General features: G+C 52.3%; 1 protein-coding gene across 1 annotated transcript in view; it reads left to right on the top strand.

Moving 5' to 3' along the window:
- LINGO1 (leucine rich repeat and Ig domain containing 1) overlaps window positions 1-20,098 on the top strand; it is a 132,676-nt gene that overhangs the window by 49,535 nt on the left and 63,043 nt on the right. The window contains exon 3 of the mRNA XM_086620445.1: window positions 18,935-19,020. Within this exon, the coding sequence (XP_086476571.1) occupies window positions 18,935-19,020 (86 nt within the window). The remainder of the gene's footprint in view (window positions 1-18,934; window positions 19,021-20,098) is intronic.

Genomic DNA, 20,098 nt, shown 5'->3' with positions numbered 1-20,098 from the left:
TGCCAGAGCTGTGATATTTTCTGTTTCTTGTCAAGGAGCTGTTGCAGTTTTTAACCCTTGGTGTTCATCCTGAGGGGTTTTGCCGCGCTCTCCCCCACCGGGCAGCTCTGCCCCTCCTGGGCTGTTCCTGGCTGTTGCTTCTTTATTTCTGCCCTTTATTATTTCCACCACTGGGTTGGGGTTTTTTTGGGTGTATGGACAAAGGAGAAGCTCATTGAGTGCCGTTTCCCCGTGCTGATTGCACTGCTGCTCGTACTGGGAAACGGTGCCAAAACCAGTGAGGGGACTAGGGCAGATTCCCCCCATGCAAGCTGCTGCCAAAATGTGGTTGTCTTCTGCCATGTGGAGGAGAGGGTGGACATCGAGAGCCCAGCTGCCGTGAGGCAAGTTAATTGCTTAAGGGCCTTAATTGCCCCAAGCAGCCCCACCTGGAGCTCCACCCAACCCTCTCCAGCTGCTGCTCCAGGAGCCGTATTTAAGCTCAGGGCTGATCTCCTTACTCTTCTCCTGAGCTCTGATGTGGGTGGACGTGTCTCCAGCTCTGTCTCCTTTTGCTCCAGCCTGGGCTGCCTGTGGGGCTCCTGGACCTGCTTTGTTGCTGTTGATGGACTCGGCTGCAGCACCCACCTCTGCCTGCTGGGTTTGGAGCCACGGGCCCGTGCCTGTCGGGAAGGGCACCCTCTGCTCCTGGCTCGCCTTTCCTGAAAGAGCAGCCAGCCCTGGCTGCACTCTCGTGCTCCGGGGGACATGTTTCTGAAGCCACCCGGTGAGTTTTGACCCCACAGTGGATAGCTCAGCTCTGGAAAGGCACTGTTTTTCCTTCCGCCTCCCCCTGTTAGCAGCTTCCTGATTGAGGTTCCTAGTGTGCACCTTTGGAGTTGGGCTTTCTTGATGTACTGTGCTTGTGACTCTGGATGTGTTGGGGACCAGCACGGAGAGCCAGGCTGGGTTTACATGTGTTATTCATCTGTGGTCCTTGCTGAGGGCATGGCTCGTATTGCCCTCCTGGGGCTGGAGCCTGTGTCTCAGATGAAAGTTAGCTCCTGGGGCTTGCCTTTCTCCTCCCTGGAGCAGGCAAAGGGGCTGCCAGGTCTTTAGGGAGGGGGGTGTTGTGCTCTTATTTCATGTTTGATGGCTGGGCTCAACTGTGGCTGATCAAGAGGCTGTGAGTGAAGCAGCTGTGCTGTTTGTGTGCTGTCCCTGGGTGGTGGCATGCTGTATTTGCCTGCCTGGCTTGCAGCCTGCTAGGAGGGCTGAGGTTTCCTTTCATTCCCCTGAGCCCCTCAGGGGAAGCCTGGCCTCCAGATAGTCTCCTCTTACATCTACTAAAGATGGATGATAATCACTTTGGGTAGTTGCCTTCCTTATCCCAGTATGCCAGGAGCTTTGGGAGATGTTCTTGGTCTTCTCCCTGCTGGCAGCACCTGAGTAGGAGCCTCAGGGCTCTCTGCCATGCCAGTTGTGGCTGTTTCTGCAGCCTCCTCCTGTGCTGGGCTCTGTGCTGTAGGAGCTCGTGCTCTGCTGTGTTGCAGAGTGTTTATGGCAAGCATTTGCACCAAGCCTATTGCAGGGTGGTTCCATGGGCAGGTCCTCTTGCAGCAGTGGTTGGTCTGGCTGGGAGCAGGCATGGCTGTGGTGCAGGTCCCTGCTGCTCAGGACGCTGGCAGCAGCTTGTCCGTAGGAAACAGATCTCCTGGTCTGCAGCCTGCGTTGGCTGAGAAGTGTTCCTGTCCCGCTCTAACTGCCCTCCTGAGAGCAGCTTCGCTCAGCCTCGATGTCTCTGACCTTTTCAGTGTTGTGCAGTGGCACTGGCTGCTGGAGCTGCCTTTGGCTCCGCTCAGTGTCTAATGAGCCTGTGGGGATCGAGGGGAAATGGGCAGCCAATAAAAATACAGAATATTGAAAAGGTCAGAGTTGTTCTGTGTGGCACAATAACTCACAAAAGTTCTGAGGCATTGCATCTCCTCCCACTGCCAGCCCCAGTTGTGTGCCCGGGTGCAGGGGCTGTGGGGCTTGCAGCTTGCATGGCCCTTCCCGGGGCACCAGGTACGGACTCACAGCTGTGCTCTTGAGGCAGTGGTGAGCTTTGCAGTGTGCCCATACATACCTCTGTGGTTTTGCACATTGGTTGCACCTCTGCCAACTGTATTGGAGAAATCCTTCTCCAGAAGGAGTCTTCAGAAAGCAGGCTTTGCTTTCAGCCTCTTTGGGGAGGGAGAGATGCCTCTGTGGTTGGGGTGTTCACTGGCTTCTGCTGGCTGGTTCCTGCTGTGATCTCAACAGCAAGGAACTGGATGGAAAGGTACCTAGTTGAGGTTGTTTTGGTGTCATGCTCTGTGCCTTGGGTATCACAGCAGTGGCAGGCAGGACCACTCCTGGAGAGTGCTTGCTCCTGCTGGGTGCAAGGGGCTCCTCTCTTTCCTGATCCCAGCTGTGGAGGATGTGTTTAGTGTCAGATGTGCACCTGGCTTTTCTGTGCCCTTCTGGCAGCTTCCCTATGAGGGGGGAGCTGAGCCTCTCCTGCTTGCCTGCAAGGGCAAAGCTCTCCTGCAAAGCTGTGCTGATTTAGCAAATCTGGCCTTTCTGAGGGCAGGGGTGAAACAGGCACCTAAAAGTTTTCTAACTGACTCCACTTCTCCAGTGTTAGCACAGGGGTAAGTCCCCCATCTCTGCCTCTGATGCCTTCTAGTTCTCCATCTCTGTCCCAGCACATCTGTTATCTTGTCCTCTGCCACGAGCCACTGGCTCATGAGGACCTCACCTCTCCAGCCAAGATATGTTTGATGGCCTTTTGTGGTGGCAGAGCAGGACCCAGTGATCTCACCATATGCCTGGCTATGGAAACATGCTGTCGGCCTGCCAGGTGCTGGGAGCAGAGGGAGAAAAAGGTCTTTTAAAAACTACTTATTTCATCCCACCAAAAGCCATCCTGACACTGTGCTGCTGAAGGCTCTGTATCAGCCCTGTGCCACAATGGCAGTTATTGGAAAATATCAAACAGCACTTCATGCAGTTTCCTTTCCTGTGGGCAAGAGGCATTTGGAAATGACAATTCATTGAGTTTAGGAGTGAAAATTTTTATGTGCTGGAAGTGAAAACAAAGGAGCAGTGGTAAATTGCAGGTCTGTGCCAGGCAGGCAGCAGCCAGGGCTGTGTGCTGGCACTGCAGCAGGTCTTGCCCTGGATGCTGATTTCTCTGCAGACTCTATGCCCAGTGGTTGGGGCTTGCCCAAATTTCTGGCAGAGGGGACCGAGTGTTTTATGCCACTTCCTTTGGTTAAATGGGATTATCCCATCAGCTCCCTGCAGCCGTGCTCCTGTGTGCCCAGTTCTCGCGCACACCCTAACCCCGGCTGTGGGCACTGTGGATGTCTGCCCAGCCTGCTGCTTTGCACAGCCCTTGGCTTTGCTATTTGAAGTCCTCGTGTCGTGTCCTGGGGACAGTCTTTTGTGTGACGTGTAGTTCAGTAAATATGTGATGTGTTTGAGGGCTTTATTGCTTTTATGCAGCACTAATGTAATGCTATTTGGAGAGCTCTGGCATGCCTATTAGCAGCTGAAGTGGAGCAAAGGAAGGATGTTCTTCCTCTCCAAACCTATTGTCTTCCCTTCTTGATGCTCTCAGCCATGATATAGTGGTCTAAAGGAGACAACTTGTCTCTGTTAGTGCTTGGTGAAAAGCAGTCAAGGGGATTGTTAGAAGTGACTATGGATTGGCCTTGTTTTTAAAAGGGATCTAAAATATTTGGCCAAAGTCCCATTGGAGCACTTTCAACTTTTGCAAAAGCCTTCTGCTAGAGAACTTGTTTCTAGTGTTCCTACCAGAGACATGCTCTCAGGTTTGGGGTGACCTGTATCTCCATGAGGAATTGCAGGTGCTCATAAGGGCTTTAGCCAGTCTAGGAGGTGTCAGCAGCATGTTGTCTTGTCTGTGTGTCACAGCCCCTCAGCAACTTTTGGAAGCGGCGGGGGGGTGGTGTCTGTCAGGTGTTATCTGTGTGTTGGATGGGGTTGGAACCCCTTTCCTCCCTGGAATTCCACTGATTCAGGGCAGGACTTAGCTCATGTTCCTAGCTGCACCCAAATCAGCTTCTTCCAGGCTGTCTCTGGGCAGGGGTGTTACCCTGAGAGCACACCTGCTCTGTGGTGAGCCTTGTGCCCCTGTCCCATGCTGCTGCACCAAGGTGCTTGAGCTTCTGCATGCATGGGTGCTCCCAGTGGGTTGTTAAGCTGCTGTTATTCTGGATTAGCTCTTCAGCACTTTGCCAGTTTGGTCCCCTAGCAGTTAATAATTATAATACCTAATTTTAGTGTAATGGCACTCATTCAGTCTGCGGTTCCCAGAACATGGAAGTGACATAGGTTAATATTACACAGAAAGTCAAACTTCTGGTGCGAGATCAATAGATCATAACTTGGTGACATTTGAAAATACATCTTATTAGCAGTTCATATTTTGGCACTTTCCGTATATTCCCACGAACCCCCCTCCCTGCTGTCCTGGGGAGCTGCTGTGCATGTGGTTGCTTACGGCACCAGAAGTCCTGTAAAATGACACTGCCTGCCTGTGCTGGATGCCACTTTGTGGCTTTTATCTTGTGGAAAATAAACACCCTGATGGAGAGAGGTGAAAGTGCTGCTGGTCATGGCAGTACAGTGACCAGGAGCCATTACCATCTTGCAGCTGTGATGACTAGGGCTATTTTCCAAGCTGGCTCAGGGCATCTGAACCCCCAGCAGGCACCTGAGTGTTGATGATGTGTGGTGCTGTTGTGACTGGTTTTGACAGAAGGGTAAGGCTGGGAGAGCAAAGGGAGCCCATGGTGGCTTCCCTGTCCTAGGTGGTGGTAGAGGTCTGTTGGAAGGAGGACACAGGGCATGCCTGTGCCACCTGGGCTGTGCTGTTGGGTAGATGAGCAGAGGCTTTGTGCTTTTGGGGCACAAACCAGCACCTTTTACTGGTGTTAATGAGGAAGGGTAATGCAAGGGGCCTCCCACGGCAGGGCATGTCCTTGCCTCGCAGTGATGGTTCTCAGCCCCAGTGTATGGGGATCGTTGCACAGAGGCCCTTATTCAACAGCTTAAAGTGACTTCCTCGAGGACAGGGCTCAGGATGAAGGCTGAGTCTGTTTTGACTCTGGACTGGGGTCTCCTATAACTCATCTTTTCCCACGTGCAGCGGATGGTGCTGGGTTGATTTGTCTGCATGAATCAGGCTCTTTGGCAGTGAGTTCAGAGCCGAGTTTTGCAGCCAGCTGTAATCACATCCCCTCAGGGCACGCACACGCGTGTGCACACACCTCTCCCCTCACATGTCTTACTCTGCTTTCTCCTGCTTGGGAAGGAAGCTAATCTCCTCCACAGCCCTCACCCATCAGAGCAGATTAGAGCAGCTTTCGGCTCCTCCTGTGCTGTGGAGGAATTGCCAGGATCAGAGGTTTGGATCATAGCTGCAGGGGATGATCCCTCTTTCGGTAAGCCCGGATGAGAAAGGTGGTGTGCAGTTATTCTGCATCAGTGGAGTGTGCTGGAGAAGATGCACTTTCCTCCAGTCCCCAGAGTCACCGGGAGCTGTGCTGAGTTTTGCTCAAATGGAAGATGCTGTGTACACTTCTGTAAGCAATGAAGTGACTCAGGTTGCCCACTCAGTCTTCTCGTTCCACAGACTGTTCCCGAAGTCCCTCCGGATGTGTCTGAAGCATCCTAAATAAGACCTGTGCGCGCTGTGCTCTGAGGTGGAGGCTGTACTGAGCTGCTCAGAAAAAAATAGGCCGTTGCTTTTCTCACGCAGGCAGGCATTTAAAGAGCCTGTGCGGGAGGAGTGTGGGCATGTGGCTAAATCAGAAGTGAGGAGCTGTCCCCTCTTTTGGCACCTCACCTGCCTTGCATGAAATGGGGATGTTGGGAAGCCAGGCTGCAGGCTGGCTGGCTTTTTTTGGTGGCTTTCTTGGTGGCACTGGCTTCGTGCAGTGTTCCTGCCATCCTGCAGAAATCACTAGGGAGAAGCTGCTTAGTTTTTGCTTTTCCTTTCTGGCTAGGGTTTCCAAAACTGCTGGGTTTTACCTCTCCTCCCAGAAAAGTGACTGGTAAAACTTGCTTGCCTGCAGTGGGATTAGGTAATCGACCTCGCAGGAATCCCTGCCTTGCTCCCCTGATCATTTCTCCAGCCAGATGCCCAGGCAAAGCATCTATCCTTGTCTTCCAACCTGAGGTGATGTCTCTTCACTAATTAAATGAGATATAATCTCTTTATATTTCTGTCAGCTGATTTCAAATTAAAAAGGGACCTGTAGGACCAAGAAGAACCTCATCCTCCCTTTGGGGATCACCTCCCTTTTTGTTTAAGTTTTTTTGCAGACTGATAATTCCATCTGAAGGTCTCCTGTGATACTGCGGTAACCCTTGGATGCTATTCAAGTGCATTCTGGCCCCCAGTGTGTGCTCATTGCCTCCTAATTGCTCTAAATAAGTTGGGAATGATGAAATTAAAGTGCCATTGATATCAGGCAGCCCTGGCACACTGCAGTTACAGGCATGTGAGAGAAGTGGACAGATGGGGAGATGTTAGGATAATAGGTATTAAATGCAGATTTTACCCTGTTTGGGATCCCTGTCTAAGCATGGTTCAACTTCTCAGTGCAGCAAGTTTGGCAGTTTCCATGCTGGTGCCCCAACTGAGCGTTTGGCATGGGTTGGTTTTGTACAGAACACAAAACTGAATGACCTCCCTCGATTCCCTGGAGGTTCCTGGATATTGTGCTCTCCAGGGGCAAGGACATACAAAATAACCCTGAGGCCACACAATGTCCCCAGTCTGTCAATCCTTTCTTAGTTTTGCCAGTCTTTGGGCAATGGGATCAAACTGAAGCAAGTGGGTGCAGGCTGTTGGGGCTGTGCTTGTTCATCAAACAGGCAGGGCTTGTCCCTGTGTTCACTCAATCTGTAATGGGTTGGCAGCTGAGTTTTGAATTGTGGCAATGAACTCAGAGCGAGGTGTCCTGCCCTGGTGTGCAGGAAAGCTGGCCTGAGACTCCAGTGTGCCTGGGAGTGGCATCCCTTGTTCCTCCTGCCTGGGAAAGTAGCCCTTGTCCCTGCGTGGGGACAGTGCTGACAGGGATGATGAAGAGGCAGGGAGGATGTGGGAGATGCTGGCACTGGGAGCTGCCCTGGAGAGAGACTGGGATCTGGTTGATGCCATTCAGTAGCTGCTCTCATCCGTCCTCTGCTCGCCTGGAAACATTGTTGCCTTTAGTTTCCTTTGCTCTGAAAGGAAAGAAAGTTGATTTTCAGCATATGTAGTCAAAGGGAAGGAACAATACCTTTGGTTAGTGGTGTTACCATGTCCATAGAAGCAGAGGGGCCTGGATAGGACCTGAATCTGGATCCTAAGCAAATGCAGTTTTGTCACAATCGGTTTCCAGCCAGAAGATACTCATCGCATAATCCATGGGGTGTAATTCATCCAAGTCATGGGGCACAGAGACCAGCAAGTCAACACTTGTTCCCATTGCTCTGGGTATCCCATCCCTGATCCTGCAGTGAGAGTTGTCCAGGTGTGGTAACACAGTGCTCAAGAGGAGCATCTTGGTCAAAGAACTCTGGTTTTGGAGCCTGCAGGGATGGCTGCTCCCAAGGCTGCAGGTGAGGATGAGCTTCATCAGTCTGCAAGTGCTCATGTAGCCTTACAGGTGTGTCCAGTTTTGTGGTTGTGCAGTTAATAGTTTTCTGAAGATGGATGGCAGGTACAGCACAGCAGTTTTCTTTCCAAAAAAATGCCAGTCATTTTAATCACTTGCCTAAGACTTGGGTCAAGTCCAGCCACCTGGCTTTAGATAGTAACTCTCCCAAGCCTCCTTGAGCTTGTCTTGCAAAGCATCGGTGTTATCAGGACACTTGAAACGGATGGGAGGTACACCAACGTGGCAGCCAGCTGGCCTGTGGGATGGATGGCTGGTTGCAAAGAGATGGAAAGTTCCATTGGGTCAGTCTGAGCCAATTCTATTCCTGTAACCAGCCTTGGCTGTGACTTCGGCTTCCCCATGGCTCATCGGATGTGCACCCTGTGACATGCTCACCTGGGGACCTGTTGCGCAGGCTTTGGGTTGAGATGGTGGGATCCCTTGCTCTGGGCAGCCTGCCAGGCTCAGGGCTGATCTTTCAGAGGAGTTCAAGACCTCTGAATTCCACTTGTTGCCCGTTTAAAGGCCAAAGGAGACAATTCATGTCCTGCTGGTCTGGCCTGCTCTGCAACAGAAGCCAGAAGTTGTCCCCTGCTGAATCCTTTATCAAGTGCAGCAATTCCGGGCTCACTCAAGCACGTGGTTCCCAAAGACATGGGAGCTGCAGGGTCTTGGCTCTGCTGGCAGGTGGGGGAGGTCTCTCTGAAGCTGCAGAGGAGCAACCATCTGTTCCTAGCTGGGGCATTTGGAAAAATCCTTTGAGTAAGGATGCTCCTGGAGCACCCAGGCTGGCCGGTGCTGCTGGCACCCTGCGCTGGCAGGGGCTGCGTGGGGCGAAGCACTCTGCGTGAGGGAACGTGGATGCTGCCCTGGGCTGGTCCCAGTGCCTGAGTGTTCAAACCTCTCTAACACACGGTACCTCCAAGCAAACAGCTTGTGCTGCAGGAGGTGGTTACAATGACTGTGAATTCCTCCAGGCAGAACACACCCTGGGTTTGGGTCTTAATTCATTGAGTTGACTTTCTCAAAAGGATCTACAAGTTGCAGGGATGTGAGCATGATGCCATTTGTGCTTTCCAGTGAATGCGTGGGTTGGTCTCCCTGGCACCCAGCACCCTCCAGCACAGTGGTCCTGTGCAGGGTTGCCCTCCCACCCATCACTTCCATTCCCTCTGCTTGGGGAGAAATAGTCCCTCCTTAGTCGCACTCACAACCCAGCTCGCTGAATTATTGACGAAAGCCAATGCGTGTGCTGGTCAGCACAGCACACTGCGACCTTGAGATCCCCTCTCAGCTCACCCTCCTGCCTTTGTGTTGGCTGGAGCTGAGTTAATCCCTTTCTCCTTGTCTCACGTGTGTGTCAGCTCATCTCTACCCTTGCCTTGTCTTCCTCCAATTTCCCTTCTCCTCAGCTGCTTCCAGGAGGTGACTGTGTCTGGGCCTGGTGCCTTGGGCTGGGGTGGGTCTATGCCAGCTCCCACTAAGAGCCATCCTCTTCTCTGCATGGCTGAGCACAGCATGGTATGTCCCTGGACCTGCAAGGAAAAGGTCCTGGTGCCACTCATCAGCAAATGAGCTGGGCACTGCCATGGCATCGGGGAAGAGGGGAAGCGCAGGGCATGGCTGGCTCATCCATGCAGGCATGCTGGGTTTTGGCCAGGGCTAAAGTTGGCTGTTCCTGCCGGGCAAGGAGGGAGAGGAAGCAGCAGTGCTGGGTGGAAAGTCCTGGTGAGCTGGGCTTGGTGCTGGTGTGGGAGGAAGGAGTAGTGCTGGCTGTTCCCAGGAGGAGCCACAGGAGCTGTTACCCTGTATGAGCCCCTTTTTGGCAGCTGCAGCCAGCTTGGCTACCAAGGGTGGTGGAAAAGGCTAAGCAAGCACCTGGGCTTGTTTTGCCACTGGGAACTGCTTGTTGCTCTGGACAACTGCCTTGCTGGTCTGTGCTGTGCAGAGCCTGGGCAAGGCTTGGTCTGGGGGAGCTTCATTTCTGGCTAGCAGATCCCTTGGGTTTGCTCCAGCTGAGCGCTGTCATGGCGGCGTTGTGGTTTGTCGCACTAGGACTGCTAGTTGGACCAAACTTCAGTATCCTGTGGGCTTTGTGTCCCCTCCAAAGAGGCCGGTCTCAGACCCTGCCTGGCACTGAGCAGAGCAGGTGGTTACTGGTCCCCAGGTGCCCAGAGATGTCCTGGCATTGCCCTGCAGGGCCGCAGGTGGGAGGAAGGACTTGTCTTCCCATCTCGATCCCTTGTGGCTGAGATTTTGTGGAGCCTTTCACCCGGAGGCGAAGTCACTCGCCGTGGCCACCTTTAGCAGCTGCTTCTCTGCATTGTGGGTTGTAAATGTCCCCTTAATTTAGTGCCTGCAGAGCACTAAAGCAGCAACCTTAGCACAGCCTCTGCATAATAACTGAAGAGGCTCTAGATCCTTTGCTCTGACACAAGGCAGCTCTCCTTGACTGCTGTAGCCCCAGTGCCTGATGGCTCCCTTACCCCTGGGGGCCTCTGCCCCATCCCTGCTCTGTGCCACAACCAGGTCTGCTCCTGGAGAGGACAGGAGGGGCTGGTACCTCTGTGATTGGGATGAGGGTAGGTGCGAACCAGGAATGGCAGCAGGATCCTGCCCCTGGGGTCAAAGATGCAGCAGGGCTCCCTGCATGACTCTGGGGTCCTGCCCCATCCCCACCTGAGCAGGCACAGAGCTGGTCACTGAAGCACTGTACTCTTCCTCGCTTGACCAGACTGCCCCTCTGCCCCACCACCAAGCCTCCCCACAACTTGCTTTTGAAAGAAAGCTCCCTGTTAAATAGAGAGATTTAGCCTGATGCAGGCAGGCAGGGCAGTCCAGGCAGCATTGCTCTCACTTCCCAAATGTTTCATTTCTTTTGGCTAAACTTATTAGTGAAAGGTGTTTTTGGTCCTTCACAGGAGAGAATAACAGCTCTGACCTTGAGGAGAGAAATGATAAGGGTTCAGAGTTTTCTTTCCTTTTTTGTTGCTGTTTTTCTTGCGAAATATTCAAGTTGAGAAGGATTTTTTTTTTGCTTAAACAATTTATGCCCAGTGGATAGATTTATTCCATTCAGCTGCCAGCCACAAGAAAGCCCTGTTATTCCCTGTGGCATGGCTTTTTTTCCTCAATACTCATAAATACGCTTTGCTAAATCTGAGATTTTACTCCTTGCAAACATGAGGGACCAGGTACTTCTGCCCTGTTCCTGATGCTTGATGTGCCTCCTTGTAGCCACTTCCCCTCCTTTGCTGGCCTGGCCCTAGATAACTGTAGTGGTGCTTAGGACCCACTCCTAAATCTTCTTCTATCTCCCTATGCCTGATCCCATTCGGCTCCCTCATTATTTCCGTCTCTCAGGGATAAAGGCTGTGTAAAAATTGCCTTTTTTGAATGTCCTGGCACCAAGAGGTGCTTCGTAGGCAGCACTTCCAAATCCCACCTGGCTGCTACCTCCCACACCTCTGCTCCCAGCCAACACCCTGCTGTCCTGGCTTTTAGCAGGAACCAGGCAAAAAAAAATGGATTTTTAGGCTGGCTGGGTGGTTTAGCATCGTTCCTTCAAGGGAGAAGGGGAAAATGTGAAGATTTGGTTTGGTTCTGAATGATTTATTTGAATGAATGTGGCAGAAATGCAAAGTGAGTGTTTGGCCTTGACAGCAGAGTTTGTTTGGATTGGGAGTAAAAAAAAAAATTCTTAAAATGAAAAGTGGGCTCAGAGGGAGGAAAAAAGGGAGACGTTTTCTTTTAAACACATCGAAACTGGCCATTTTTTAATGCTGACTGATCACTTAATGCTCTCCTCTGAAACACCGTTCCATGTGACAAGGCACGTTTGCCAGGGCTGGGATTGCTGCAGCTGCGTGGCTCATGGATGAGTTTGGCTGTGATAGCTCCAGAGCTGGCACAGCACCATCTGACTGCCAGCCCCTCGTGCTGCTGCCTGCCTCAGTTTCCCTTCCCTCACCTGCACCTCATGCAACTCATCCATGAGGTTTGGGAGCCTTGACTGCCTTATCCCATCCCTACTGGGGTGGGCTAATGTAGGGGATCCATGTGTAGCTCCATTGCTCCAGAGATTTAATTGAGGTCTGGACTGAGATCTCCAAACTCATTGCAGTAGTGAGGCTGAGGCAGCATCCCTTCCCTGACAGGCAGCCTGCTGGCTCCGTCTCTCTGGTGCTTTTGATTTCCTTAGAGCTCAGATTTGCAGCCTCCTCACCTCTCCGCTAGCACAATGTTTTAGGAACAGATGGGCTTAATTTCCGATTGCCACCCCCTGAACTTGGGAGGAGGTTGGAGTTTGGAGTGAGTCTGCCTCTTATTCCATGTGACTCCATCCGGCAGATTCCTGCCCTGCTCCTGCGGACACGCAGCCTCCTCCCGAGCACCTGGCAAATACCCCTCTCTGTGCCGAGGAGGGCTCTCTGAAGTGAGATTTTTCTCTCGTAGCAGATAAATCTGTCTCCGTGTTACCTTAGCAGTAGCAACGGCTGAGCATCATCTTTCGGCTTGATACTGTTGAGATGCTTAGTCTAAGCTTCATCTAATCCTCTTTCATCTAGCGATCGGGCTAGTGATCTCGCAAAAACAGGTTTTCCGACACCAGCCTCAGCGTTTTGTGGTGTGTGCTTGGGTGATGCTTCTGAACCGAGCCGCAGGCAAAAGGGAAAAGAAAATGAACCAAAGTTTCTAACCCGAACTCCCTGACTTGTGGGGTTAGGGTGTAGGTGTCAGCTGTTGTTTTCATAGGATTTTGGGGCGTGTAATTTCCTTACCTGGCTTCTTGTGGAATGTAAACCTGGTTTTTACAATTGTGACTTTGGATTGGATTAAAGGTTTGAGGTGTTTTTTGAGAATGCCCTCCCGGACCTGGCCTGTTTAGCCCCTCTGCTGCACACTGCCAGTGCACCCTGGGGCTCCTGCAGCTTTTCAGGGAGCAATAGCAAATTTAAAGCAAATTTAAATATCTCCATTCCCTTCCTGTGTGTTGAAGCCCTGAATTCAAGGCAGAATTAGGAGCTGCTGGACTTTTCTTATGCTTGAAAACTCCTGGACTGTGAACTTTACAATCAAAACCTGATTTCTGCTTGCTGAAAGTGGGAGCCCTGTGTGTGTGTGTGGTTCAATGAGCTTATTGCCCTCTGGCATCATAATGTCACCTGGACATGCAGCTGGGGAACAGGCCTCAGGGTGTAGGGTTGGAGTGGTCCTGGTACAAGGCAGTGGCTGGGACTAGCACCCAGGACCACCCTCCTGTGGCCTCAGGGCATGGGAAAGATCATGGAGTTTGCTGTTGGTATGATCTGCTCAGCCCTGAGCTGGTTCCCAGCTGGTGGTTAGAGCTCATCCCTGGGGTCTGATTTTGGCCAGCTCTGGGATGAACATTATCCTTCCTTGAGCAAGAGAAGTCAGACGGGCAAAGCCTTCCCTGATGTCTGTCTGCCAATGCTGTGGTGGTGCGGGTTAGTTGCAATGATCAATGGCCATGGCTGGGAGGGAGCAACCCCTCCTGGACGTGCTCTCCAACAGGGCAGGTCCCTCAGCTTGGGTGTGCTGCTGGTGTGATACTTCAGATGTCCTCCTGCTTATTGCTTGTGCTGCCAATGGCGTGGAAAGCCGTGTGCCAGTGCGCAGATGGGTTGGTGCACCTCGAGAGTGGGGCAAGAGGAGATAAAAACTGCTGCATGGGGGAGAGTAGAGTTGGGGCACAGCCCTGACACCAGCCCACCAGCACTCCAGAGCTGCCACCATCTTGCCCTGATCCCTTAACTGTACTTGGCCTCAAAACCTCCCTCCTTTTCTGCCCAAATGGGATGTTTTTTCCCTTCAGCACCTTCTCACACTCTGCCCATCCTCCTGTCTTGCAGGGCTGCGTGTCCAGGGCTGAGCGAAGTGCCCTGCCGCTCTGCGTGGGTCCCATGAGACAGGCAGGACCACCCTGTCCTTCCCACCCGGGGCTGCAGCACCCCCCTCTCCCTCTGCTGCACGGGAAGCCCCTCCAGCACCTGGAAGGAAGCTGCAGAGGTCTGCTGCCACGGTAAGTCCCGGAGCTTTTGCTCTCCTTTCCCGTGCCACTTCTCTGGAGAAGGACGTGCCACAGGGTTGGCTTTCCCTCCCCGCTGCAGCAGGGTGCACGGCGTGGGGTGCCCACGCGGGCCGGTGGAAAAGGCTTTGCGTGAGCAGCTTATGCACCGAATAATTCAGGTTTCAGTCAACAGAAACAGCTCACAGATTCAGGTTGTACTTAGCAAGTGGTTTTGGCTGGGGAAAAAAAAAAGTGAAACACTCAAAAGTTTCATTTTGACATTTTCATTTTGAAACCTTTCAGCCATCTGTTTGGAAATGACATTTCATTTTGAATTTTTTCTAGGGTTTTTTTTCGGTAGGGGGGAGCCACCTACAAACAAAAGGAGAGCTTCACTTCAGACCAAATAAAATGTTTCATTCAGCCCCAGATTGTTACTGGGGTTTTAAAATTTGGTGAAGAAGAAAAAAATAATTATTTCAGTCAACCTGAATTACTTTCTTTTCTCAATTTGGCTACTAAAACAAGCAAATCCCCCACCCACCCACCCTACTTTCCTAGCCCAAATCCTCAGGATATGTTGCTGTCGGGGTTGGAAGCTGGAGGAATGGGTGTTACCCATTTGCTGGGGTGGTGGGCAGCCTGAGGGAGTTTGGGCAGAGCTGGCAGGCAGGAGGAGGGCATGGGGAGGTGGTGGCTGCAGAACCTGCGGGGTTATTTGCTTTGGGTGTGCGAGGGAGTGGGAGCCGCAAGGCACATACTACGCATCGTTGGGTTTTTTTGAGCGAGAGCTTGGGAAGAGCCTGTGGTGGCAGAACATGTTGTACCAATGACTTCGGGGATGGCAGGAGAGACTGTGGGATCTAATTTTAGCTACAGCAGAAAGCTTGTGCCTGCGAGGAGAGCATGCTGTGCTGAGCCCACCTGGGAGCTGGTGTCCTCCTGGGAATGGGATGGAGCCCTGAGGCTGTGGTGGTGGCCACAGGCACCAGTGCCCAGACCTGTGCTGGCTGCAGCTGAGTGCCACAGGTTCATGGCAGGTCTCACTCAGCCCCGTTTGCTCCCCACAGTGTCTGTGCCTGTTACCTCAATGCTTTCCCTGTACAGGGTTTGAGAAAGTCCAGTTTAGGGGGATATCGATGTGACACTGAAGGGACCTACCAGTCTGCCTTGGAAGGTGCTGGCAGCTGGGCTTGTCCTGCACTGGAGAAACCCCTCTGGGGAAGGAGCCTGCTGGGCTGGGGAGGGAGGACAGCAGGAAAGGACTCTTGGGGAGAGAAGGGAGGAGGGTGTCTATTTTGGGTGGCCAAAGCGTGAAGGGATGGGTTCAAACGCGTCAGCTTGGTTTGGGGTAAGAAGATGTAGCAAAGTGATGGGAATGAGGGAGAAACCCCATCTCCCAGCAGCACCACCGTTTGCAGAAGAGCAGCAGTTGGGCACTGTGAGGGCCACAAGCTGCCAATGTGAGGAAGAGGGACAGTGCCTTGTGGTGAACAAGACCCTTCCCACAGGGCTGCAGAGGAGGACTGCATGGGCTCCTCTTGGCCCCTTAAGGACAAAAAGGAGATGGTCTGACCACACTTGACATTCCTTCACAGTGAGCACCTGCGTAGCCCTTCCACTGTGCTCTCAGCTGAAAGCTGAAGCTACCTAATCAGAGGAAGAGGCTACACTTTTCATTTACTACCCCCTCTCCACCCCAGTTTATCCCAAATGTGACCTTAACAGAACTGCTGGACATGGAGGCATGAGCTGGAAAGGAAGACTGCTGTGCTTGGCAGGGGCTGCCAGACACCTTTGTGGCGTGGGGCTGTGCCTGCCCTGCGATGGCTCGTGCCCTTCGTCAGGAAAGAGGAACAGAGGGCTGAGTCGTAGTGGGAGAGTAGGAGAGACCCCAAATCGTGCCATGAACAAAATCTGTGCAGCAGTGCAGGGGGGCTGCAGGAATGCATCCCCTGCCGATTTCCTAGGAGTGCGCTGCTGGCGTGTCCCTGCCTCCCAGCAGAAAGGCTTAAAATACAGAGAGTAGCAGACAGGTGTCTCGGTATGTGGTGGGACAGCAGGAGTTTGATAATCCATTCTCCTGTGCTTCCCATGCTTTTGTCAGCGCTGGCTCCCTGCTGGAGCGTTCCAGGGTTGCTGCCTTTGTTGCAGAGGCAGAACTTGGCTGTTCAGAGCTATGCGAGATCAGAAGGGGTCAAGGGCTGTTGCAGATCTGAAGTCAGTGTCTGCCTTTATTTGGAGGGGAGCTGATTGTGCCCAAGCCTCTGTCCACTGTTTTGCAGGTGGCTGTGAACCCAGGGTGTGCAAGTGGCAGTGCTGGGGAGGGTGGTGGGACCTCATCCCTGTGGCCTCCATGCCAAGGAGTCCTTGTGGTGTGCCCATGCCAGTGCACAGCTCAGCTGCTGGGTGCTTGGAGCAGGGAGCAGCCCCTGGGATGTGGGGTAGATGCATGGAGGCAGAGCTGGTAGGGCTGTATGTTCCCACACATGACGTGGGCATGGAAGATGGTGGTTATCCCTGGGCAGGAGTTGGGTTGGAGGAAGGGGGTTTGTCCCACAGGGAATCCCTCCAGCCTAGTCTGGGAGGAGTGGGAGGGTCTTTCCCCAGGCCCTTACTGGGGAAGGAAGCCCCTGAAACCTGCTGAATAATTTACCTCTGTTTTTGCATTTATTATTCCCATCTTCCATTCTCTTTCTCTGTTTTCATCTCTCCCTCTTTTTTCCCCCCCTTGTCTTTATCAGTAGTTAATGAAACAGGCAGAGAGAAACCCAATTCGTACAGTAATTAAATTTACTTAGTGGGTATTCAGCTGGAGTAATGAGAAGTTTAATTCAATGATTAGTTTTTTCTTTCATTAATTAAAAATGGAACAACGGTGCAGTTACAGTGGGCTGCATTGATCCTCCTTGTGGAAAGCTGCTGATGGAGAAGGAGGAGGAAGGAAGGCTTCTTTTTCTTTCTATTCCCCCTTGGATGCTGTCCCCAAGTGCAGATGCCTTTATTGTCCCCTGTCTCTTAGTTGACCCCTCTGCCCAGGTGTCCTGGACTCTCTCTGGGTAAGGTGTGTTTGGGCAATGAAGGAGGAGAGTGGTGGAACAACCCCCCCACCACAGGTCCTCTCCCTGGTCGGTCCCCAACAGCAGCCTTTCAGCTTAAAAAGAGATTTGAAACATTTGCTGTGGGTGGAAGATTGAAAAGCAGATCCCAGCCCACGAGAAGGTTGGGGTGGGAGAGTTGTTTTCCTTCCTAGCTAAACAGATTTTGATCCATTTAAATATATTCAGTTCTTAAACATGGTTTTAATCTTAAGATAAGTTATGTGTGAAAGCAAAAATAAGTAAATAAAACAAATAAGTTGTTTCCCATTTTTCAATGCTTTCTGCAGGCTCTCGAGCGATGTTAGGACCTCAGATGTCCTTTGAAGCGTGGTTGGGCAGGTTGTGTTCCCCTAAAGCAGAGGCATTGTTTTGCTTGTAGTTTTTACATGGAAAGTTTATTTTGGCAGCATTGTAAGATCTGCTAAGTATATGAGTTCTTAAGGAGGTGTAGGCAAGAATGTAAAGGAGTTAAAAAACCCCACAACAAACAATGAACCATTAATTGGTATTATGGATCCAGTCTGTGCAGGAGCTACGTGCCATAAGAGGGCTAGCTTGGGTGGCTGGGCAGGAGAGAAAGTGCTGCATCCCCCCTTGCCTCTGCCTTCTCTGCCCCACGTGTCTTCCAAGTCTTCTGTTTCTCCACTGCTGTTGTGGGGACCGTGTGATGGTGAGAATTAGCCAAGGGCTGGAGACAGTGAGCACCTGGGTTTGGAGCCAGTAAGTGCCAAGGGCACTCAACACCTCTGGAAATGAGATGGTTTTGCTTTCGTTGGGTTATCTCACATGATAACTGCTTCGGAAAAGCTAGTGGGCAGGTGAGAGGCTCCTGGCTGGCCCAGTGCTGTGTCCCAGTGCTGTGAAGGGCAGGCAGAGTCCTGCAGAGGGGCTGGAGCAGCACACATGTCTGCTGAGGCTCCTCTCTGCCCCTGTACTCGTGGAGCTACTCATTAAAAAAAAATTACCCTGCCTTGACCTCATCCCCTGAAACAGTGAAAATTATGATGGGAAAATGGTTTCTGGCAGGAAAAAGGTGAATATGGGACACTCCTCTTTCCACATGTGGCAGGAGCGGGGAGGTGAGCCTGGGACATGGCTGGTTTGGGCACTCTAGTGCTGGCAGCCTGAGCAGGTTGGGCTGCCTCCCATGCATGGGGCAGGCAGAGGGGGTCAGCTTGCCCAGCGAGAGTTTGGGGAGCATCCCCTACTTGCCAGGATGGAGGCACAGGGTGAGGCTGTGGGAGGGCAGGGTGGGACAGGGCCACTGCCTTGTGCTCTTCTTGGTTGGACTCCTGCTCCTGGCATCTGGCGGGGTCTGACCTGTGGTCCCCAGGGAAGTGTGATGGTGCTTTACTCTGGGCGGTATTTTGGGCTGTCCTTGGCTGTAACAGCATCTCCAAATCCCAGTACATCTATGGGAGGACCCCTAAACACTCCGGGTCTGTGGGATGCGGTGTCCTCCAGCCAGAGCCTCGTGCCACATCTCTGACATCCTGAGCTGTGAGACCCTGTTGCAGCTCTGGTGTTTTGCAATTCCTGCCCTGTGTGAAGCGTTTTATTGCTCTGCACAACCTGGAGCCACCAAGGCTGGGGTACAGGGGTGCAGCCAGGAGCAAGACCTGGGTCTGAGCTGCCCTGAGGAGGTTTACTGAGGGTGGTGCAAGTCCACACTGGGCAGTGAGTGCTCTCTGGCCTTGCAGACAGCTACAGCACTGTTTTACAGCAGTGTTTTTTCAGACGGGTTTTGCATGCCTGTGTTTCTTGAGAGATCACTGCAAATGATTCCCAAGTGCTCTGGCCCAAATCTGTCCCGGTAGCTGTCAGCAGATCAATGCTCTGCTAAGTACAGGCCTGCTCTATTTCCATGGGAAAATGGCTTCTATTAAGCAGTTCATTTTGGTCCTTTCAGCAGTGGGTCCACTAAATTTTGGTAGTTGTGTTTTTCTGTCTGTTGCAGCCTGATTTATAGCTTTTAAATATCAGCTCGAATGAAGATTAAGCTCAGCTGAGCTCTGCTTTTGGGAGGGAGAGGGGAAGAGCATTCACAGCTTTTTAATTTCTCTCCTGCTTGCCTCTCAAATGCCAGGTTTCAAGCCCTAATTGTGATATTGTTTCGCCCACAGTGCATGAGTGGAAAGCAGAGGAGAGGCCGGAGCCCAGCACGCCCCTGGCATCTGATCCCCCAGCATCCTGCCTTCATCTGACCTGGGTAGGTGGCACACGAGCTCGGGCACTGTTGTTTGCTGAGCATATGACACTCTCATGTCTCAGTCGTGCTGAGTCCAGGACTGGACTGGTTTCTGCTGCTATAAGGTGGTAGAAATGCCTTTTCCCTGTAGTTTGGGGTTGCTGCTCAGCCCTCCTGGGGTGTAAGGCTGTGCAGCTTTCAACCAGGATCTGGGGCAGGTGCTGCCTGTGTATCTGGAACAGGTGGGAAATGTTCAATCCGTGGTGCCTGTGCAGGAGGGTGGAGGCACCTGAAATGAATATTTGGACAGTGGCACTGGTGAGGACTGAAGGCTTCGTCGTGGGGCTGTGTGGCTCTGCTTAAGCAGGTGGGTTTGCTCCAACTTGTATCGCATCGGTGAGGGGCAAATGTTGCCCGAATGGAGTGACCCAGCGTGGAGAGCCAAACACTGGGGGATGCTGGGCAGAAATAGTTCCATCTTCCAGGAGAGGGCAGGCGAGAGGGTGCTCAAAAGGTAGTGTTTTCTGAGATGTCTCTATTACCATTGCACGGTGCCGAGTGCTCTGCCGACTCAGCCTCCTTCCAGCGCTCTCGCTGGGACAGTTAAAAGAGGGGAGCAGCTTTCAGCTTGTACTGTACATACAGATCCTCAGCTGAAATCTGTGAACTGTCAGTCTGATGCAGGCAGCGTGTGAGACAGCAAACATCAGAGCTGACTGGGCTGAGGCAATTTCCCAGGATGTCAGTCCCCGGGAGAGAACAAAGGGATCTCTCCATGAAGAACAGAATTCAGTTTTCTAATGAAAAAAAAAATAAATTAGGATGATTCAAGCATCTTTTATGTGCCAGAGCTGGGGAGGGGAATTGTTCAAATAAGATGTTGTCCAAGGTGGTATGAGACAGCGGGTGTGCTGTGGTCTCTGCCCTGCAGGAGCAGTGCTGCTGGGAGGGACACCTCTGCTTGGGGCAGAGCGTGGCAGCTCCCCTGGGACTGCCTGGGAGGCAGCATCCTGCACCAGGTTCAGAGAAAAGGGAAAACAATGAGGCAGAACTGGCTTTCATGCTCACACATATATAATTTCCCCTTTACATCCTGTTC

This window comes from Tauraco erythrolophus, chromosome 14, assembly GCF_009769465.1.
Source record: "Tauraco erythrolophus isolate bTauEry1 chromosome 14, bTauEry1.pri, whole genome shotgun sequence".
Taxonomy (NCBI): Eukaryota; Metazoa; Chordata; class Aves; order Musophagiformes; family Musophagidae; genus Tauraco; species Tauraco erythrolophus.
The sequence above is the reverse complement of the archived record's forward strand: the minus strand, read 5'-3'. Positions and strand labels throughout refer to the sequence as shown.